Source organism: Sinocyclocheilus anshuiensis, unplaced genomic scaffold (assembly GCF_001515605.1).
Source record: "Sinocyclocheilus anshuiensis isolate Anshui unplaced genomic scaffold, SAMN03320099.WGS_v1.1 scaffold1075, whole genome shotgun sequence".
Lineage (NCBI taxonomy): Eukaryota > Metazoa > Chordata > Actinopteri > Cypriniformes > Cyprinidae > Sinocyclocheilus > Sinocyclocheilus anshuiensis.
The window spans coordinates 1,140,291-1,161,954 of NW_015544163.1; the positions used below are offsets into that span (position 1 = coordinate 1,140,291).

Below are 21,664 nucleotides of genomic sequence, written 5' to 3' on the forward strand. Positions count from 1 at the left end.
AAAAAAAAAGTCAGAATTGTGAGTTTATATCTCGCAGTTCTGACTTTATTTCTCAGAATTGCGAGTTTATATCTCTCACTTGTGACTTTTTAACTCGCAATTGCGAGTTTATGTAACACAATTCTGAGAAAAAAAGTCATAATTGCGAGTTTGTATCACGCAATTCTGAGAAAAAAAGTCAGAATTGTGAGTTTATATCTCGCAGTTCTGACTTTATTTCTCAGAATTGCGAGTTTATATCTCACAATTCTGAGAAAAAAAGTCAGAATTGTGAGATAAAAAGTCGCAATTACCTCTTTTATTTTTTATTCAGTGGCGGAAACGGGCTTCCATAAAATACCCACACTTGCACAGCAGGAAGTAAGTGCGCAAGACTGTTTGTTTTGAAAACGCCAAAGCGCAGTGCCGTTAACGCACACTAAATCCACACGCTTCGGAGCACTATTCGAGGCTTAGTGTATCCCATCAGGCATCATGTTTTGGAATAAATCGTGAGACTTTTTGCCGAGATCTCGCGAGAGGTTGCGGAAACTAAATCCACACGCTTCGGAGCACTATTCGAGGCTTAGTGTATCCCATCAGGCATCATGTTTTGGAATAAATCGTGAGACTTTTTGCCGAGATCTCGCGAGAGGTCACAGAGACCTTTCCAATGCAAGTTAAATATTAATATAATAATTAGATATCACATATAATTTGGTAGAAAAACAAAGTGTTGCACGATTTATTGGTGCAAAGATGAGTAGTGTAATATTTATTTTGCACAACATTTGCAACTGCTTTTTATCACTTAATTAGAAGCACCACAAATTACAATTGTGTCAAGTTGATTAATACAAAGTATTTAAAATAAAAATGAAGCTATGTAATCACTTGCATTTTTACAACACTATAAGTGTGTCCCATTAGGTAATGAAAAGTTCTACACACACACTTGTGGTCTCCATCCTCACTTGAACACTTGGACCAAATTACAGGAAATACATCATTCAAGTGGTCAAGTGCAAAGATTGCAAGTGTGGGTATTTGGACGAGGCAAAATTCTCATTAAATGTATTGCAAAATAATGAGAAATAATTTAGGTAAAGCTTTCCAGTAAAGCCCTACTGGTTAACGTTGGTTAATGTTTTAACTAACAATGAGCAAAACATTGAATTTACAGTATTTTTTTTGTGTTATTTTAGTATCACTAAGATACTCATAGATTTTATTAATATTGTGAATTAGTTGTTTATTTTTGTATTTGTCAGTTGTTTATATTATATTTCAGATCAAATTTATTAACATTAAAAAACTCAAATTGTTAGTTCATGTTAACTTAGGATTAATTAAAATGAACAGATACAACTTTTGATTTTAATAGCATATTACTAAATGTTAACAGAATATTAGTAAATGCTGAAAGTAATCAATTTGAAAAAAGATGAATAAATGCTTTAGAAGTATTTTTATTTTGAATTCACAATAACTAATGTAGTTAAGTAATGTTAGCTATTTCATTAGTTATTAAAAAAAGTGTAACAGCTTTTATTAAAATATATTTTGATTATAATTTCATGAATCATCAATGAGGGAAAAAAAATTAAAATGTTTTAACTCAAACGTAAAAGCATCAGTGCATTATGTTCTAGACACACTATAACATTTGAAAGGCAAACTTTAGCCAATTTCACCCTTTCAACTACTTAGTACAGCATTATATTTATGTACATGTGTACAAAAGCATGAGTGGTCATAGTGTGTTTGTGTGTGTGGTTTTTACCCATATTAACGACAGCATCGCAGGGCATGGTGTCTCCAGAGAACACGAGCTGCCAACCAGACTGATGCATCAAACTGCAGGCGAACGCGTTCTTACAGTGACGAACATAACACGTCTGAAACTACACAATCACGACAGAAAGAGAGGTTTCAGTAGCTATAAATCACAACATGCTCATGCACTCTTTATTCATTATGAACAGACAGTAATCTGAAGGGTCTGCTATCAGATATTTAAAGATTAAATATTAACCAACATCATGAATATTATAATTATTTGAAATGTACATTTATATTGCCATTAGGACCAAACCCATATACTTTGTGAGTATAAGAGTGCTAGAAGTTTTATAAAAAATTAAAATATTTGAATTGCTTCTTACATTGGTGCATATAAATAAATGATAAAATATCAAATCAAGCTACTTTTTTATGTTACTTTTTGCATTAAACATTTTACACGTTTGGTTGAAAGCATGGTTGATAAAATAAAATAAATACTTTCAGAGCAATAGATATCAAGATATATACTGGACGATAGCCAAAAGGAGATATATATATATATTTTAATTGCACAGTTTATACAGACCTTGACTAGGTCTTTCGTCTTCAGAACAGCCATTTAACCTACTTCTGTTACTTTTTGCATTGAATATTTTCATTTTTCTTTGCAATTACTGTTTGGTTAAAATCATGGTTCATAAAATAAAATATCAGAAAAAAATGCATAAACATCAAGATATATATTAGACATCTCCAAAAGAAAAAAAAAGTATATATAACCACAAAAAGGCTATACAGTGCATACAGACCTTGACCAGGTCATTCTTCTTCAGAACTGCCTGAATTAAAGATTTGGTCTTGACTCTGGGGATCTCAGCGCCATCACACAAAAACTCTGATGGGATAATACTGGAATAATTAAAAACAAAAGCGATGAGTGACTAGGACAACTCATATGTTCTCACAGAATGATAGAAATAAAAAATAAAGACACAATGTTATTTTTCTCCCGTACTTGATCTGGCTGAGGATCTGCTGGCAGTGATCGTGATACTGGTTTAACCACGTCATGATCTGCACAGGTGCGATCAGGTACACGGGACTGAACACTTTACCTAGACTGTTCTGCATCACACAAGACGCCATTATCAGTGAAATAATCCATACACATAATCAAGAAATAATAAAACATATTCACAAATAGATATATGCATACCAGAGCTCGCTCTCGCTCTAATAATAAATGAATCAAACCCTGTGTGAAAAACAAAACATACAGCAATCAACAGTCAGCAGAGCAATAAATAACACTCTACTAAAGCAATAAGACCTGTGAAGCCGTGGTTTACAGTGAATTTATAACAGCTAAGGGGCGTGGTTAGGCACGACGCGGAGCGGAGTATCAGTATAAACAGTATAAAACGGTTATTCCATATATATAGTAAGGTTTCACAAAATAAAACAGAGCAAATAAAGTGTAATGATATTAATAAAAACAGTATTCTTCCGACAAAAAATGTAGTTCCTCAGAAACAGTTGTGGTTGCAACAAAGTGGTTGCCAAGCAACACACAAACGTAAACAAAGGTGTATGATTGTAGAGTAATTTACAACAGCTTCGAACGCGGCTCAACCAATCAGAATCAAGGACCGGAACTATCCATTTTATAAATGATTATTTAATAGTATTTATTTTTTATATATTTTAATAGTAAAGATTTATCGCACAGCTCTATGTTTCAGACTGGCTGATTATGGGTTTCTGTGATTAAGTATTTTAGCATAAGGACACTAAACTTTTTTTGGGATAATGTATAATGTATAGTCACATAAACTGGTTTATTGCATGTCCAATCATCTCATTGCACATTAGCTGTGTTTGTGAGTCTCTCACCGTGTGATGATCTGCGTGCAGGTGCGACACAAAGATGGTGGAGAGTCTGGAGAGGATCTCGTCCACGTCATCGCCGTAATGACGACACAACTGGCCGAACGTTCCCTCGCCACAATCCAACAGCAGCGACTGAGAGGAGCTGAGGAACAGAGACATGTTTAGGCATACTTCAACTCAATTATAGGGATGTAACGATTACCGGTTTGACAATGAATCATGATAAAATTCCCCACAGTTAGTATTACCGTTTCATATTTGAATTATCATTAAAACCGTATTTGATTATCGCTATTTGAACAACTGAGGATTAATAAATACTGTCCAGCATAAAGCACAGTTTTAAGTCTCACGTGCGCACAGCACACAGAGTACTTTCGTTTTGAGTAAAAACATGGCGGAAAAGCTGCAAGGTTTTAAAAGAGTGCTAAGGGAATTATGCAAATGAATCACAATTCTGCCTTGTCCACAGAGGTAACGGGAAACAGCTGTAATTCTGCTGTTCCATAAGCGCCACCTAGTGGATTTACAGAGAGTTACATTTACATTCCGCCTGAGTGCAGTTTTTGTCGGGGCATAAAATGGACTGAATTTGCATGCCATGCTGTAAATTTTGACCGGTTGATGAAAAACAAGCTTTAGTGGATTCTACACATTTAAACAATTCAGATAAGGTATCTAGAATTATTTATGGAGCAGATATAATACATCATTTATTAATCAATTATCATTTTGACTTAACCCTTTTTTTAAAGGCTGAAATGTGAGGTTTACCATTTTATGAAACTTATTCAAAGCTTTATTTGAACATTTCATACATGCTATTAGATAAACTGTTGTCAGTCATGTCATTTAAAATCCAAATTATTGTTCTAGCGTTTATGCAAACAAATTGCCATTTTAGTTCTTGTTTGTTGATTTTAAATACAAAACTTGGTGAAGTGATTTATGTGTCAGTACTTTTTTTGAACACTTCCAGCACATTTGATCAATACCGTGATAATTTAGGTCACTATAATAGTGATAAGAAATTTTCATAGCGTTACATCTCTACTCCATTATATTACAGCGATCAAACACAACAGACTGTGGGTTACCGCGATTTTACCAAAGTCAGGAAGTGTTTTGTTGCTAATCGGATTCTGAACCAGAGGGACTAAAACACCCTCAACCACAGTAAAAACTTCATAATGCATGGACTGATGGATATCACTTTTGCTTTTATAAAACAGCAACACACTGCAAAACATGATTTTTCAACAATGTAAAAAAATAATAATAATACAAAAACAAGAAAATACTGTTTCACTCTTTCTATTCAACATATTCATTCAACATATTACTTTCCATTTTTTTGTAATTATTTGTCAAACAAAAACACTGTTTAAAAAACATTTTATTTTCAGTGCAGAAATATTAAATAGTTAATTTAATATTTAGTTTAATATATGTATGCTTTTATATATATATATATATATATATACTGTATATGTATGATTATTATTATTATTATTATTATGGAACAGTAAGTTTTATTACCTGATGTTCACTAAAGTTCCACTGACGTTTCTGATCTTCATCGGTAGAGACGAGCCGGTGCCCAAAAACACAATCTCAGGAAACTTCTCACCTTTACCAGCACAGAAAACGAACAACAAATTAAAAACATGATAAACATCTGAAACGAACTAAAAAATAAAAACATGATAAACATCTGAAATACAGAAGAAAATCAGCCCACACACCCTCTATAAGAGCTCAGTTATTTTATAGTTCATATAGACAGTCAGAGGTCCTTCATTATTATCATTTTCCACACTTTAGAAACACATATCCTTTGACTCTTGCACGATCTGAGGTGTCTGAGACAGATACAGTACAGAGTGAAAGTGAGAAGTTAAGAAAGTTTCACTCGGAGGAAATTAAATGTCAGGCTGTGGATGTGTTCTTGTCTTTCTGCTCTTCTAATTCAATACTTTCATCCCTCTCTCTCTCTGATTCGGTAGAAAGCTCACCAGACGAGGAGACGGACGCAGCCGCCTGGAACTTCCTGCATTCCTCAACTTCCTCTAAAAACTTTGGCACTTCGGCTGCTTCCTTCACGAACTCCTCAGAGTCGCAGGACGGGATGGCATCTCTACACACACACACACACACACACACACACACGAGAAAAGTTCCTCAAATCAGATCAAATCTGGCATTTCTAAGAACTTTCTAAGAACTATTTTGTTGAAGCTGTAAAACTCAATTTTTGCCTTGTTTCACACTATTAGCTTAAAACAACAAGCTTGTGTATTTCAGGTAATTGAGGGCCGCAATAAAACTGTCAATTAAAAGCTACGTTTTATGCACAGCGTCTGTGACACACTGTCGACTGTTGACCTGAACTGACCTTTGCCACTCCAGTTTGGGCCGAAGCTGAAACTTCATCAGACACTCGGCTCTGACGTTAGGAACACGGAGAGAAGCCGGCGGCTCCTACAACAACAACAAACACCATGCTGATTAATAAATCTTTCCTTACAGATTGGGAAAAAAATGGAAAACACTATTAAGTTAATTAAACTAGAAATAAAATAATATATAAAAAAAAAAACTTTTGTAATTTAATTAATCAGAAAAAAACCAAGTACATTAAGCAGAAGCATAAAAAATATATGAAATATTAAATAAGAGACAATTTTATATTACATTAAAAAATATATATATATATGAAATTAATTTAGAAGAGATCAATTGAGTAAATCCGAAAAACATTACACTACTAAAATAAAAGTAAAAAACATTAAAACAATACAATTAGAAAAGAAGTAATAATAAAACACACAATTACATGATGATAAATAATTGATCAATTTGATAAATAATTAAAAATGTCCCAACTGGCAATGGTTAAAATCTAAATCAAACTTACCTGTAACAGAGACTATGTCATATTAAATTAAATTTAAAAAATGTATTAAATATGGAATTAAATTAGAAATCATCAAATGAATAAATTGGAAAAATATTAAATTAGGCAAAAAAACAAAAAAAAACAATGTAATACTGAAAATATTAAGAATAAAATGACAAATAATAAATCATTGATAAGTTCCTACTGGAAATAGCTAAAAGCTACATGAAATTTAAATGTTAAATTAAAATGTACTAAATAATAATAAATTAATAAATGAAATTAATAAATCAGAAAAACAAACAATGAAAAAATATATATTTTTTAAAATGGCAATGGTCTAAATTTAACTGTAACAGACACTATTTCACATTAAATTAGCATACAATATGGAACTAAATGAGCAAAACTGTATTAGTTAAAGAAACCTAAATAAAAGTGTCATGAGTGAGTGGTGCAGTACTTTGGTCTTGTAGAGTTTGAGCGGAGGGAAGATCTCAGGATGGATGAGGTTGAGCTGCGTCTGGAGTTTGTGACTGCGGGTGTTGTGCAACGTGAACGTCTGCTCGTTCATCACCAGATGCTCAGTGCTGCTGGGAAACCTGAGACACAACAGATGCGTCACACACACACACACACACACACACAGCTGACGATCAGATCTGTGTGAGATCGCTGTACCTCTCCATCCAGCTCTTGTACTCATCCGTGTCCAGCACTGACTCAGGCGTCATGTGAACCACGAGAGCCGCAGAATCCTCCGATCCGCCCGTCTGATACCTGCACACATCACAATAGGAGATATATACAGAGAAGACAGGCCTCGTTTCTCTACAGGAAACATCTCTTCACCTTTGTAAGACGTGATTGGTGCAGAGCGGCTGTATGAAGTCCTCTGACGGACAGTCGACGACTAGGAAAACAGGTCCGGGATCAGCCGGCGTGCACAGCTCCTCGGGTCGGATCTGAAACACAAGCTGCACGGTGAGCTGGGAAACCGGGAGATCTCACAGTCTTCAGATTAACACTGGAGTCTGTAGGTACTATAAATGTTCTCTGCAGAACAGGCTGTGACTGTCGGTCACCTCTTTTCCTTCATGCGTCACAGTTTTTCCAGCTTTCAAAGCTTCGATTATGGGCCCAATGGCTGCTGTTCCTCTACAGGTAAAGCAGAAAACAGAAGTGATGCTCTAAACCATGTGTTTGTGTGTTATTTTTCAGTCCTGATCACATAAGGACAGCTGAAAGAATCAGATATCACTTACACCGGCAGGCCCATCTCTTTAGCTTTCAGTGCCATAAAGTTCCCTTTCTTTGAGTGCAACTGAGGAAACATTAGACAGAAAATATGGTTTTGAGCACCATATGGTCTTAAAAGGTGAAAAGACACATTTATAATCATTATGTGGCTGGAGAAATGTGTCAAACGGATGTGTTTCAGATTGTTTCCGTTCACCTTACACACGTAAGCCACCACGAGAGACGAATCTCTAGTAATCTTTTCTTTGCCTTCTGTGGAGAGAAAAAAAAGAAGAAAAAATTAGTTCTGCTGCCATCTCTCTGTAAAAACGTGAATATGAAACAAATAAATGCTAAATGTAAACGCTTTAGGAAAATGCGATGTCTGTTAAAAGGTTTGCTGAAATTTAGACATTTCCATTTCATTCAACAAAATATGTAGTTAAAATGCAATCATTTATTATTTTGCTCAATTTTTATCAAACTATTTAGATCAAATTCAAAATTCAAATGTTGAAATTGATCAGCACAGACTATGTAGTTTAAATATTAGTGAAAATGTGAATACAATTATTTGAACCATTTTATCATTATTATAAGACAAAATATAACATAGCATAATATAATGGACAAAATTAAATTCAGACTGATTTTTAAAAAATAATAAACAATGTTAGTCAAATGCAACATTTATTATTATTATTTTCTTTGGACAATATATAACAATATAATGGACTAAATGAAAAGTGAAATTTTAATTAAAATTTAATTTTTTGAAAATTATCAACAAAATGATCTTACTTATTATCATCATTATTATCATAATATTTTATTATTTAATAGTAATATAAGTAAATAAAATATAATTAAATACAAAATAATAAACAAATAAATGTATTTACATTTCCTTTTTAAACTACACAGTTTGTGATTTCAAACTATTTCTTTGGTCATATAGATCCAGCAGCTTATAAAGCAGTGTGATATGTGCGTGTTGTCTCGCCTGGACTGGCTGATCTTCTGCTGGCGGTGAGACCCCGACTCTCCTTGAGGTCGTCCAGTCTCCTGAGCGCCCCCTTCTGACTGCTGTTAGGACTGCTGCTGCGTCTAGAGCCTGGAGAATGGCTGCCGGCCTTCGCCTTGTGCTCAGCTTGTTTTAAACATTCATAGTTGAGGACAGTGTAAAAACCACACACACACAGCACATGTTCTCAAAGCAAATACACTCTACATCCTTTATGTCAAGGTTTTTAAACGTTTTATGGTGGGGAACGGCGAAAAAACGAGGTGACACTCACAGAAGAGAGGAACTTGACTGACGGTCATCGTGTCGTCTTTATATTGAGGTTTTGTATACGGTCGGACAGCTGCAGACAGAAATAAAAACAAAGAGTCAATCAGTGTTATTTTAGTATTATTTATACACTATTAGAGTATTTAAATGTGAACTTTTTCAGACAGCGTTTATTTTTATAGTTTCACTTTTCATTTTAATTTTAGTTTAATAAGTTTGTTATGTGCGTTTTATTATTTATTCTGTTTTTTTTCGGGGGGGGGGTATGTGCTTTTTATTTTTAATTTAAGTTTATTTTAAATTGAACCGAGTTAAATTTAAGTTCAGTTAAGTTTAGCTGAGCTACGTTATATTAAGTTAAGCTGAGTTAAGTTTAAACTGAGTTGAGTTGTTTCATTTAAACAAAGTTAAATTTAATTTAAATTAAGCTGAATTGTTTAATTTTAATTGAGTTAATTTTAGTCAAGTTCAGTTAAGTTTCATTTAAATTGAGTTGAGATGTTTATGATGAGTTGCGCTGAGTTGAATTTAAGTATGTTTAATTTAGCTTAGTTAAGTTGAGCTGAGCTCAATTTAAATTGAGTTAATTTTAGTCAAGTTCAGTTAAGTTTCATTTAAATTGAGTTGAGATGTTTATGATGAGTTGCGCTGAGTTGAATTTAAGTATGTTTAATTTAGCTTAGTTAAGTTGAGCTGAGCTCAATTTAAATTGAGTTAATTTTAGTCAAATTCAGTTAAGTTTCATTTAAATTGAGTTGAGATATGTTTATGACGAGTTGCGCTGAGCTGAATTTAAGTGTTTAATTTAGCTTAGTTAAGTTGAGCTGAGCTCAATTTAAATTGAGTTAATTTTAGTCAAATTCAGTTAAGTTTCATTTAAATTGAGTTGAGATATGTTTATGATGAGTTGCGCTGAGTTGAATTTAAGTATGTTTAATTTAGCTTAGTTAAGTTGAGCTGAGCTCAATTTAAATTGAGTTAATTTTAGTCAAATTCAGTTAAGTTTCATTTAAATTGAGTTGAGATGTTTATTATGAGTTGCGCTGAGTTGAATTTAAGTATGTTTAATTTAGCTTAGTTAAGTTTAGCTGAGCTAAATTTAAATTGAGTTAATTTTAGTCAAGTTCAGTTAAGTTTCATTTAAATTGAGTTGAGATATGTTTATGACGAGTTGCGCTGAGCTGAAATTAAGTACGTTTAATTTAGCTTAGTTAAGTTTAGTTGAGCTGAGCCGAGTTAATTTACATTGAGTTGAGTTAAGGTTTAGTTTTAATGTTAGCTTAAGTTTGCTTAGTTTATGTTTTTCATCTAATATATGGTATCTTATTTAGTTCACATTTATTACAATTAACAAAAATGATTTCTAATAGATTTAGTGTTTGTTTTAGTAAACAATAATAACACTGCATGTAATCCATATGAGAGGATAATGGTGGGCTTTACCAAGTTTAATGTCTTCCAGCTGTCCTGAAAACACTCGTATGGCTTGTAAATATTTCTCCTAAAACAACAAAACACAATTCAGTGAAACACTACAAGAAAACTAACAAAAGTCTCCAAACTCTTTGATTTTTTTTGTAGTGAGAAAGACACAAAGATCTGCATAAAATGCACATGTGTAATGTTAACAGACAGCACCAGCTGCGGGGGTCCTGACAGGACACACTGAGGGACTCCAGTGTCTTTGAGGGTCAGGATCATCCCTGTACACACAAAACGAACCCATCACACAGTGAACAGAGCAAACAACCACAGTGTCTAATCATGTGAGGAAACATGGACTGTGAATAATTGCAAATCAGAGAGAAAAGTTTTCAATCGGCTTCATAAGCAGCCATGAAAGAGGCATTACTTGTGCCGAAAAAGCTTCAAATGCAACAGAAAAAAGTCCCAGTCTGACCTGATAAACCACCGGCCGTCTCCCAGCTCATTCTGGTGAGGAAGATGTTGTCCAAGCGTGCAATTTTTATTCTGGATACAAACAAGACACACACACACACACACACACACACACACACACATGTCTCAGATGACTGCAGTGGACACTGCAAACTCTGACGATCACAAGTAACAGTTGAAAAACATTTTACAATCTGCAGTAATTAATAAGCACAGTTTGATCAGATCTTTATAAGATGTCAAGGAGCAAAACAGTGTTAAGTTTATCTCTTACTTGTGTTCCTGCATCAGTCTCTGTGTTCCTTCACCACAGTTAAACAGATACCTGCATATGAAAGACATGCTGCTAACATTGTCGAATCACTTTTATAAACAAGCATTATATACTGCTTAGACAGTCAGTGGTTCATGCATATTCAAATAGGAATATATACGGAAGTATAGAAATGCATTTATATATTCATTAAACAGATGCTTTCAGCAAAGAGAGATAAATGTATGAATCAAGAATTTCATGCCATTTTATTGTGATCTTTCATTACTGATCTCTTAACAATGAGAATTTTTATAAATGTTTTGTTTTTAAATAAAAGATATAGTAGGCGATTTTATAAATTCAAATAAAGTTAAATAATAATCAAATAAATTTGATGATATATAATTTACAGCTACTAGCTAGCACTGAGATTTTGTAAAAAATATTTAAAATCATTCCTCAACTAACATACTCGCATTATTATATTATATAAAGTTTAGCAGTAAATTATTTTTAAGTATCATTATACATTTCAAATCATATGTTCATAAGTTTGATTTATTTTTATGAACGTATATAAAGAATATAAACTTTATATTTTATATAAAGTAAATAATGCATATCTCTGTTTATAAAGTACTGATTTGTTAAGCATTACATAATGTCATAATATTTGCACTATTATTAATTTTATACAGCATTATTACTATTATTATTGTTATTATTAATTATTATTATTATTAAGCATTTAATGTTCTATATTTGTTTATTTATTAGTAACAATGCATAATCAATTTACTCAATTATTTATTCATTAATAATTCACCAAAAATTATGTATACTGCTTTTATCTAAGGCAAACACATGTATGAATTAAAGTTGCAAGATATTTTTATTTGTGTGTGTGTGTTTGAAAATATTTTTTTGTTTTCAAATGAAAGTTAAATGTTTATATAAATAATCAAATAAACAGTCAAAAAATTTACACACACATTCAAATAAAGTCAAATAATAATCAAATATATAAACATTACATATTTTTCTTAAATACATACATGCATGTGTTTGTATTTATATATACATAGTAAGTTGACACGGTACACACAGATATATTATGTAAACAAAAACTATTATTTTGGATGCAATTAATCGTTTGACAGCACTATTAAAGGGAGAGTTCACCCAAAAATGAAAATGTGATGTTTATCTGCTTACCCCCAGTATTTATAAATGCATACTTTTGTTTATATACTACTGGTTTGTTAGCACTGCATAATGTGATAGTTTCTTAATGTTATTAGTCTTATTACGAATATTTACCTATATTTTTATTACATTTATTATTATTAAGTAAGTAATTAACATTATAATGTGTTTAAATAAGTTGACATGTCATTGAACTCTTCACACATTTCCATACTTTGCTCAACATCAACTACTTATGCATTAAACCTAATCGTGATTATTGGTGAAGGCTGTTATAACGTGTAATATATCACAGATGTCACTGTGATACTGAGTGAGGATCAGCGCGCACCTGTTATACTCGGAGAAGACATACAGCGAGGCTCCATTGTCTCTGCTCCCGGCGCCCAACACCTGCACATAGACGGTGGAGGGCCCGTGCAGCTCGCCCTGCCTGCGGCTCTCCTTCACCTTCACATGGCGCAGGGTGTCTCTGACAGCTCTGCTCTTCCTGGAGGACTGGGTCTGCATCAGTCTGACGGCTCCCTGCAGCACAGGCTCTTTCCACACTCCCAGCGCTCCGAGTGCGGAGAGACGCGCGAGCATAACGTTACTCAACGCGCAGCGGCTACGAACGAGCGGCTCATCGCCCGCGACTTCTGCTCGATAAACACAAATATCACAGCCGATGTGCTGTTAGTTTGTGCAGTTTGGAGGACTCACGTGTTGACGCTGGACGCGCTTCCGACGCATGATGATGACGCTTGACGCACGTAGAAATAGACCTAGCTAGAATGGCGCATAAATATTTACAGTTCGATATAATATAATATAACTACATGTTAAAATGGTTGTATGGCTCTAATAAAATGGCTAAAATAGGCGTAGAAGCCCTGAAAGGTAGACAGGTATGATAATTCTTCTATTTTAACTCTTCACTGCGTATTTTTAATTAAAATGTCTATTAACGTTCACCAGTGTGTTTATTCAGATGTGAAATCAGCAATCCCAAATGAGTTCAATTCGATTCGAACGACTGTGGTTGGTCCATTCTGACCAGCGCTGAGAAACGTATCACGCAATTGGCAGCGCTGTCATCTATATCTGTTACTTTTCTCAGCGCTGGTCAGAATGGACCAACCACAGTCGTTCGCGATTGCTGTGAAACGATATATAAACGATTGTTTAATGGTCACTGCTGTAGTGCTCTCTCATCTGTATTTTACTTATCAGTCCGGGATTTTTAATTAAATTTGAACGATAATACTTTAAAGTGAGCAAATCTCTGCAGTAAAATGAAAAAAAATCAAGGGAAAATCAGCTTTCTGAGCTGACAGGTGCCCTCTGGAGGAGAAAAAAAGCTATTTGTGTATCAAAGAAAAAATATAATTTTTAAATCATTAAATAATGTATTTTTGATCCAAAATAGTGTAAACGAAATTATATATTTAAAACAATCTGTAATTTTATAAAAAGTAAAATTTCATGAATTAAAAATAGTATTCATATTATCACCATTGTTTTTAATAATACCATGTTTTTAATCATTATTTATATGACACACATTATATACATTACAAATAATAAAAAATAAAGTTCTGTAATATAAAAAATCTGTGATATTATAAAATGGAATAATTAAATTGTAAAACAAAAATAACTGCATTATATTAAAATATATTAAAGTGCATTACATCAAAAATACATTAAATAGCATATTTTTGATTCAAAATATTAATGAAATTATATATTAAAAATATGTAATATTATAAACAATTAAAACAATATTCATATTATCATTATTTATAATTAGATATTTAATAATTTATCTATATTACATTACAAATATAAAAAAACAAAAATCTGTCATATAAAATGTGATATAAACTAAATAATTACATTGTAAATTATTAATTGATTATTCATATTAATAGTGAATGGTCATATTAATATGTAAAAACTTCTATGCAGTAAATAAACAACATATAGAGTCATTATATCAAATATAAAATTATTTGATAATAAGATTCGCTACATTTTACAAAGCACCAAACACGGAGTCGTTTCCATATTCCTCAGTTTTATTTATAATATCAGCACATAGTCGTTGTACAGTGAGGATTACAGAAACCCCGGCCACCTCTGCATCATCATTCACCTTTACATACAAAACACATGTTTAATATCACATACATGAAGAGGAGGGACGAGACACAAGCAGGGTTCCAGTACGTCGAAGGCTTTCCGAATCAAATATTCCACAAGTCATTTCAGAAGTATAAATACAATTTCCAGGCTTAATTATTATTTCATTATTTCATATCGGTTTAAAATCACTATTCCGCATCCGCGAGAGATCAGACTGCCGTCAGACACGTGTGTGTTTGCACTTTACAGATGTATGTGTATATATGTGTGTGTGTGTGTGTGTGTGTGATGTGAGAGCGACAGTAAGAGAGAGAGAGAGAGACGTGGGAAGGAGGTATTTTACAGTCGAGCTTGAACTGAACGCCGCTGTGCCGCTCTCGTGTACGGTTTCCTGTTTTAATACTGCCGTTCTGTGTTTAAACCCACGCATCAGTCCACGTACATGGGGGAGCTGGGAGACGCGGGCATCTGATCCAGGATCATGCAGACATAGCTGGCCACGTCTACCGTACGCTCCTCGTAAATCTGAATGAAGGGATGTTTCTGAGAGACAGAGAGAGGAGAGAGAAGTCTGGTTTACTTTCATTTCTTTCACTCAACAGCACTTCCGCTTTAGTCTTCTTGAGAGTTTCGTATCCTTTGTAATGCACATCTCAAATGAATTGTGCTTTTATCTAGTGGTCGACCGATATTGGTTTTTTGACAGCCGATGCCGATATCTTGGAAAGCAGGCGGGGGGGCGATAGCCGATATAAAGCCGATATAATATGTTTTTAATTTTAATTAATATTTAAGAAATCTGAAATCATTTGACAATGGATTAAAAAATAAATGTGTAAAATAAACATACTTATACTTTAGATCAGCGGTTCTCAATTCCAGTCCGAGGACTGGAATTGAGAACCGCTGCTTTAGATGATAAAGTATTTTTCACAAATAAATAAATATTTAATAAAAATATAATTGAAAAGGAAGTAATAATCTGACTATTAAACAGACTTCTATCCGTATTAGACAGAACTGTTAACAACGACAGTAAACAAGAGAGAGAATGTGAGCACTGTGTGTTCAGGCGCTGCCATTCTCAGCGCCGTCAAAATAAAAGTCCCGCCTCGAACACATCGGCCAAACAGAAAAACTTATCGGCCGATGCCGATATTTGAAAAATGCCAAATATCGGCCGATATATCGGCCTTGGCGATATCGGTCGACCACTACTTTTATCACATCTGAAGCATTAAATATGGCTTAAAATGTTTTCAAATAAGATCAAATATATTTTTTGAAATCAGCTAAAACACCTAAAAATATACATAAACTGACATCATAGTTATTAGGTTTTGTTGTCTCAACAGCTGTCGTGTTTATTTAAGAGCCAGGATTCCCAGAATCTTGAAAATAAGACTTGGATAAATTAGGGTATGATTTTTCTAGACCTGGAAAAGTCACTAAAATTAATAAAATATAGGTCATGAAATTTTCTATGATGAATGTACATTTTTCTAAATATGTTAAAATCTTAAATTTATTAGGTAGAGACTGCTAAGAAATTGCTATTTGTATTTGTTAATAATAATAAATATAACTAAATAAATAAATACTGGAAAATTCATTCTGGAATTATAGAATTGTATTATTTTAAAAGGTCACCACTCTTTAAAAAAAAACATACAATATACAAATATATAAATATTAAAGAATATTAATTAGATGCTTTAGGATAGTGGACATACACATATGTATTTTTTGGCAGATTTTAAATAAATAGTCCATCATAGTGTGACAAATTAAATTCAAATATTTTTTAAATGTGATCTCTTAAATAACATGACATTATATAATAATAATAACTATTCTTATTAATAAGAATAAGAATACTTTAAGAATACTTTTTTGCTGTTCTTATGTTGGCTCAAATCATTAATGAATATTATTCTAAACAAAAAAAAAATTATTAATAAAACAGCTACACCAACAACAACAATTAAATTTAATTTAATTGAATTACAAAAATGCTGTTTAAAACACTATATAGCCATATCCAGGGTTTCTCCACCTTTTGACAAATGAATTTCCTTGGCTTTTTATTTGGATGAGGACTTGGGAAAATAAACTCATATAAACACCAATTTCTAGCCAATTAAACCACTTATGGCATAATTTCCAAGATCAGGATAAAATAAAATGAAAACTATGTCATGTCAAAAAGTGGCTTTCAGCAGGAAACAGGAACTCACCAGAAGCTCTTTGTACTTTGGCCTTTTTGACTCGTCCTTTGTAAGGCTGTTAGAAACAAAAAAAGATTTAATTCAAGCCCTTGAGGGTCAAATGAATCATAAACTCAATCTTGAGCTCTTGCAGTTGCTGTGAATGAGCAGCAGGAGGCGTCGTGTGCATCATGTGATCGCACAGTAAACCGGAGTTATTACATCCCGTCTGCGGAGTCAGCAAACTCTGAGAAAGAGGAAACGCTGGAGATCGCAGTGTGACTGCGATCATGTGTGTGTGTGTGTGTGTGTGTGTGTGTGTCTCACCACAGGTTGACGAAGTTGATGAATTTGGGGGAGAACTGTCTCTCCTCTGAGCAGCTGAGCTGCGGCGGGTCGCCCTTCACCACCTGCGTCAGCTGATCGAACACACTGTTCCACTTCGGGTAGGGGAACCGTCCCGTGGCCAGTTCATACTGAAACAGCAGTTTAACACATCAAACGCACACAGAAATCACTTTCAGTACCACACACACAGACGATCACATGACAGATCATCATCCTCACCAGTGTGATTCCCAAACTCCAGACATCTGAGCGGACATCGTAACCCTGTCTGGAAGCGCTGGGGTCTATCCTCTCCGGCTGAGGGACAAACACACACAAACACGCAGAGTCAATCATACAGAAAGACTCCAGACGTGACAGCAAAACTCAATTACTTACAAGTAAAGTAATCAAATTTTGCAGCTGTTAATTTGGCACAAAGTGTGCATGTAATTCTAAAGAACAATCATTATTATTATTATTATTATTATTTAATACTGTCAAACGATTAATCACATCCAAAATACGTTTTTGTTTACATAATATGTGTGTAATATGTATATTTATGTGTATATAAACACTTGCATGTATATATTTAAGAAAAATGTTACATTTTTATATAAAATTATATTTATATAAAATATAAATAATGTTTTTTAAATATATGCATGTGTGTGTGTATTTATATATGCATAATAAATATACACAGTACACACACATATATTATGTAAACAAAAGCTTTTATTTTAGGTGCAATTAATTGCAATTAATCGCAGTTATTATGCATTGTTGTTTTTTATTAATAAAAATAATAAATTTACTTCATGTTTGGAATCAATTTGTCTGCTGAAACACAGTCAAGAAAAACTATTTTAAGCAATAATATTGTTTTGTTTGGATTGATAAAATTAAACATTTTTAAAATAATATAAAAATCAAGAATATTCCGTTTTACTGTGAATGTCTCATGTTTTATGACAAAGTTCACATTATTTTTTGCTGCTATTATTTTAGCATGAATCATTAGTGCGTTATTCTAAACAAAAATATAGTATTATTAATTATTTTATTAATTAAATATTTATATTAGATGTTCATTTTATTTAAAAAAAATAAAAACTTCCTCCATTTCTGATTTTTGTTTTTCTGTTTCAATCAGAAATACCTCACACTGTTGAGATTAAATGTTTCATTGTTGAAACTGACTATTTAATTTCTTACATTTTGATGCATTTTTGGCACGGCATGTTCTTTTTCTGCTGAAACACTGGCAGAGAAAACGGCATTCTCCTGACATATAAAGTCCCGTCCTATGAATATTCTAATTTACTCAGAAATACATGATTTCTGAGGTTAATTGTGCTGAAAATGCTGTTGCAACTAGTATAGATGTAGAAAAGCTGAGATCATGGGTTCATTTCTCAGGACACACACACTTCTAGATGAACACATAAGAGTGAACTGAGAGAGTGCAGCGGAGTGCTTTTCCAGCACATCAGACTGTCTGTGTCTGATCCAGCTGCTTTACAGGCCCAAACACCACAAAAACAGATGTGCTCCCGGCACACACTTCCGACCAGACAGCAGCAGAGTGTGTGTGTCACATAATAACAGCTGTGCATGTCAGTCAACACACTGATGTCACTGATGCTGACAGACTGATGATGTCATAATGCAGTGAGGAGACTCTGGGGATGATGATGATGATGATGATGAGATCACGGCGCAGATTAGAGCATGATATCATCAGCAGCAGAGCCACTGCAGAGCTAAGCTTCATTCATGGACACTCCTGCAGTTACATCACTCTACAGCACGCGCACACACGCTCAGCTTCAGAAAGGATGACAGGAAATTACTTAAAAACTTAATTTTTGATTAGTAATATGCATTGAAATTAATTTGGACAACTTTAAAGGTGATTTTCCTCAATATTTTGATTTTTTTTGCACTTTCAGATTACAGATTTTCAAATAGTTGTATCTCGGCCAAATATTGTCCTATCCTAACAAACCATAATAATCAATGGAAAGCTTATTTATTCAGCTTTCAGGTGATGTATAAATCTCAATTTCGAGAAATTGACCCTTATGATTGGTTTTGTGGTCCAGGGTCACATATATACATATACATGCATGTACATATATATATATATATATATATATATACATATATATATATAAAAACGCACAGTTTTTAATGTTCAAATTATTATTTTTTTTTTTATTATTATTATTTATTTATTTTTTTTACAAAAAATGACCCCAATAGCAGTGGCATCTTTAAATAAATAATAAATAAATAAATGTAATAACATTTACTTTATTTTATTCTATTTTTTTTTCAGCAGCACATTGAATTAATCAAAACTGACCGTAAAGGCATTCATAATCTTACAAAAGATTTTAAATGCTTTTCTTTTGAAATTTCTATTCATCAAATAATCCTGGACAAAAAAGTCACATCAAAGTTCGTACCATATCAATACGTATCAATTGTGTATCAAAGTTTCCACAAAAATATGAAGCAGCACAATTGTTTTCAACATTGATAATAATATGCTAATCAGCATATTAGAATGATTTCTGAAGGATTGTGTGACACTGAAGACTGGAGGAATGATGCTGAAAATACAACATTGATAATAATCAGAAATGTTTCTAGAGCATCAAATCATCATATTAGAATGATTTCTGAAGGATCATGTGACACTGAAGACTGGAGTAATGATGCTGAAAATTCAGCTTTGATCACAGGAATACATTACATCTAAAAATACGACTGTTTTTACTGTATTTTGGTCAAATAAATGCAGCCTTAGTGAGCAGCAGAAGAGACTTTCTTCTGTTCAAAAACATTTCAAAATCTTACCAACCTCAACCGTAGTGGTAATGAATCTATAAATGAATAAATCTTACTGCCATATACGGTCTGCAGCCTGCGTCTCTGGTTTTGGCGATGGAGTCGACCAGCTGTCCACTGATGCCGAAATCACACAGCTTAATGTTGCCTTTCCTGTCCAGGAGAATATTTGATGGCTTTATGTCTGCAGAGAGAAAGAGCTTCAGTCTGAGTAAAACAACAAAAACAAACTGATAGAGGTCAGAAATGAGAAACTTCATCATTCTGCTTCTCTTACCTCTGTGAATAATTTTCAAGTTTTCTTTTAAGTGGTTAAGTGCTTTCACAGTCTGAAACGACACAGAAGAACACAGCATTTTAATGAACGTTAACGAACGCATCACTTAATCAATGCCAAAGTGGATTAAATGAATGAAAACTCACAACTAATGTTATTTTCCCTAAAATTTCCTCTGGAATCACTTCGTCTAAAGAGGAATAAACGTATTTGTAGAATTTGTCGAAGGAGATAGACATGAGCTCCATGCATATCCAGCAATCCCCCTGAGAAAGACAAAGACAGAACAAGCGTCTTGAGAGGAAAGACTCTCTCAGAAAGCATGAGGCGGTAAGCAGACCAAACGGACAAACCTCTCTGAAAAGAGCCCCGTAAAACTGGACGATGTAGGGACAGTCGCTGCTCCTCATGACCACATCCAGATCCATCAGCAGCTGCTTCTGTTCTCGCTCGTCTACCGTTGACCGGATCCTCTGTCACACAAACACACACAGATCGAGACCGTCAGCTTATCTGATCCACACTGCAGCTTATTATTATTATCTGGTTGATTTCAAAAGAGAACATATTATGCACAAAGCACATCATTTTCTTCCCAAATGTTTGAAAGCAGTTTGAAATGAGAGAGTAAAAAAAAAAATAAGGGCCAGGACAAATATATTGTAAATACAGTATCTCACAGAAGCGAGTACACCCCTCACATTTTTGTAAATATTTTATTATATCTTTTCATGTGACAACACTGAAGAAATGACACTTTGCTACAATGTAAAGTAGTGAGTGTACAGCTTGTATAACAGTGTAAATTTGCTGTCCCCTCAAAATAACTCAACACACAGCCATTAATGTCTAAACCGCTGGCCACAAAAGTGAGTACACCCCTAAATGAAAATGTCCAAATTGTAAAAAATGCATTGGGGTGATATCATAAAGGTAACTGTGACAAGGAATTAAAATTGTATTTCACTTTGTAAATTAAAATAAAAGTAAAAAAAAAAATTGGTGAAAACCAGTGAAAATATGACATATATAGTTTAAAATGAATAATTATTATATGAAATAGTCAAAACAAATGTAGTAGCCTAATTTATAAAAAGTGTCATTTTCCATCATTCAGTTACTATTCTTAAAGGACTTAAGATATTTGATATCTTCAGTAACTGCTTCGTTTATCTGTATCTTGTTTAATCTTATCAATTAAATTTAGTATTCTGAGTGACTTATGAAAAAAAAAGCATTGGTAAAAGTAAGGCCCAATCCCAATTCTATTTTATACCCCTTCCCCTTGTCCCTTGAAACCAATCACTGTAACACTCCAAAGAGAAAGGAAAACTTGAAAACCCATCATATGACCCCTTTAAGTAAACTCACTCTAAAAAGAGAAACGCACAGACGCGCATACACGCAACTTTCATCT

At 33.4% G+C, this 21,664-nt stretch overlaps 2 protein-coding genes across 12 annotated transcripts in view; both read right to left on the bottom strand.

The window, feature by feature from the left end:
- The window catches only part of LOC107695696 (zinc phosphodiesterase ELAC protein 2-like), a 19,429-nt gene extending 6,240 nt beyond the window's left edge, over nt 1–13,189 (bottom strand). Inside the window, exons 1-21 of one of the 2 annotated variants that reach the window (XM_016495706.1) lie at nt 12,779–13,189; nt 11,260–11,310; nt 10,987–11,057; nt 10,725–10,789; nt 10,530–10,587; nt 9,091–9,159; nt 8,796–8,942; nt 8,010–8,065; nt 7,819–7,877; nt 7,639–7,711; nt 7,406–7,518; nt 7,235–7,333; nt 7,017–7,155; nt 6,050–6,135; nt 5,670–5,791; nt 5,194–5,284; nt 3,658–3,796; nt 2,981–3,019; nt 2,780–2,889; nt 2,574–2,673; nt 1,763–1,883 (exon numbers count right to left, since the gene is read on the bottom strand). In XM_016495706.1, coding sequence (XP_016351192.1) covers nt 1,763–1,883; nt 2,574–2,673; nt 2,780–2,889; nt 2,981–3,019; nt 3,658–3,796; nt 5,194–5,284; nt 5,670–5,791; nt 6,050–6,135; nt 7,017–7,155; nt 7,235–7,333; nt 7,406–7,518; nt 7,639–7,711; nt 7,819–7,877; nt 8,010–8,065; nt 8,796–8,942; nt 9,091–9,159; nt 10,530–10,587; nt 10,725–10,789; nt 10,987–11,057; nt 11,260–11,310; nt 12,779–13,032 — 2,062 coding nt within the window. In that variant the 5' untranslated portion in view covers nt 13,033–13,189. Of the gene's footprint in view, nt 1–1,762; nt 1,884–2,573; nt 2,674–2,779; nt 2,890–2,980; nt 3,020–3,657; nt 3,797–5,193; nt 5,285–5,669; nt 5,792–6,049; nt 6,136–7,016; nt 7,156–7,234; nt 7,334–7,405; nt 7,519–7,638; nt 7,712–7,818; nt 7,878–8,009; nt 8,066–8,795; nt 8,943–9,090; nt 9,160–10,529; nt 10,588–10,700; nt 10,790–10,986; nt 11,058–11,259; nt 11,311–12,778 lie in introns of both variants that reach the window. The other variant, XM_016495705.1, reaches the window with a different exon arrangement.
- Nucleotides 13,190–14,489: 1,300 nt separating this feature from the next.
- map2k4a (mitogen-activated protein kinase kinase 4a) overlaps nt 14,490–21,664 on the bottom strand; it is a 16,606-nt gene continuing 9,431 nt past the window's right edge. For all 10 annotated transcript variants that reach the window (XM_016495716.1, XM_016495715.1, XM_016495713.1 and 7 more), the window contains 8 exons: nt 20,601–20,720; nt 20,394–20,513; nt 20,248–20,299; nt 20,027–20,154; nt 17,349–17,426; nt 17,109–17,257; nt 16,812–16,857; nt 14,490–15,117 (listed from right to left, as the gene is read on the bottom strand). In XM_016495716.1, coding sequence (XP_016351202.1) covers nt 15,004–15,117; nt 16,812–16,857; nt 17,109–17,257; nt 17,349–17,426; nt 20,027–20,154; nt 20,248–20,299; nt 20,394–20,513; nt 20,601–20,720 — 807 coding nt within the window. In that variant the 3' untranslated portion in view covers nt 14,490–15,003. The remainder of the gene's footprint in view (nt 15,118–16,811; nt 16,858–17,108; nt 17,258–17,348; nt 17,427–20,026; nt 20,155–20,247; nt 20,300–20,393; nt 20,514–20,600; nt 20,721–21,664) is intronic.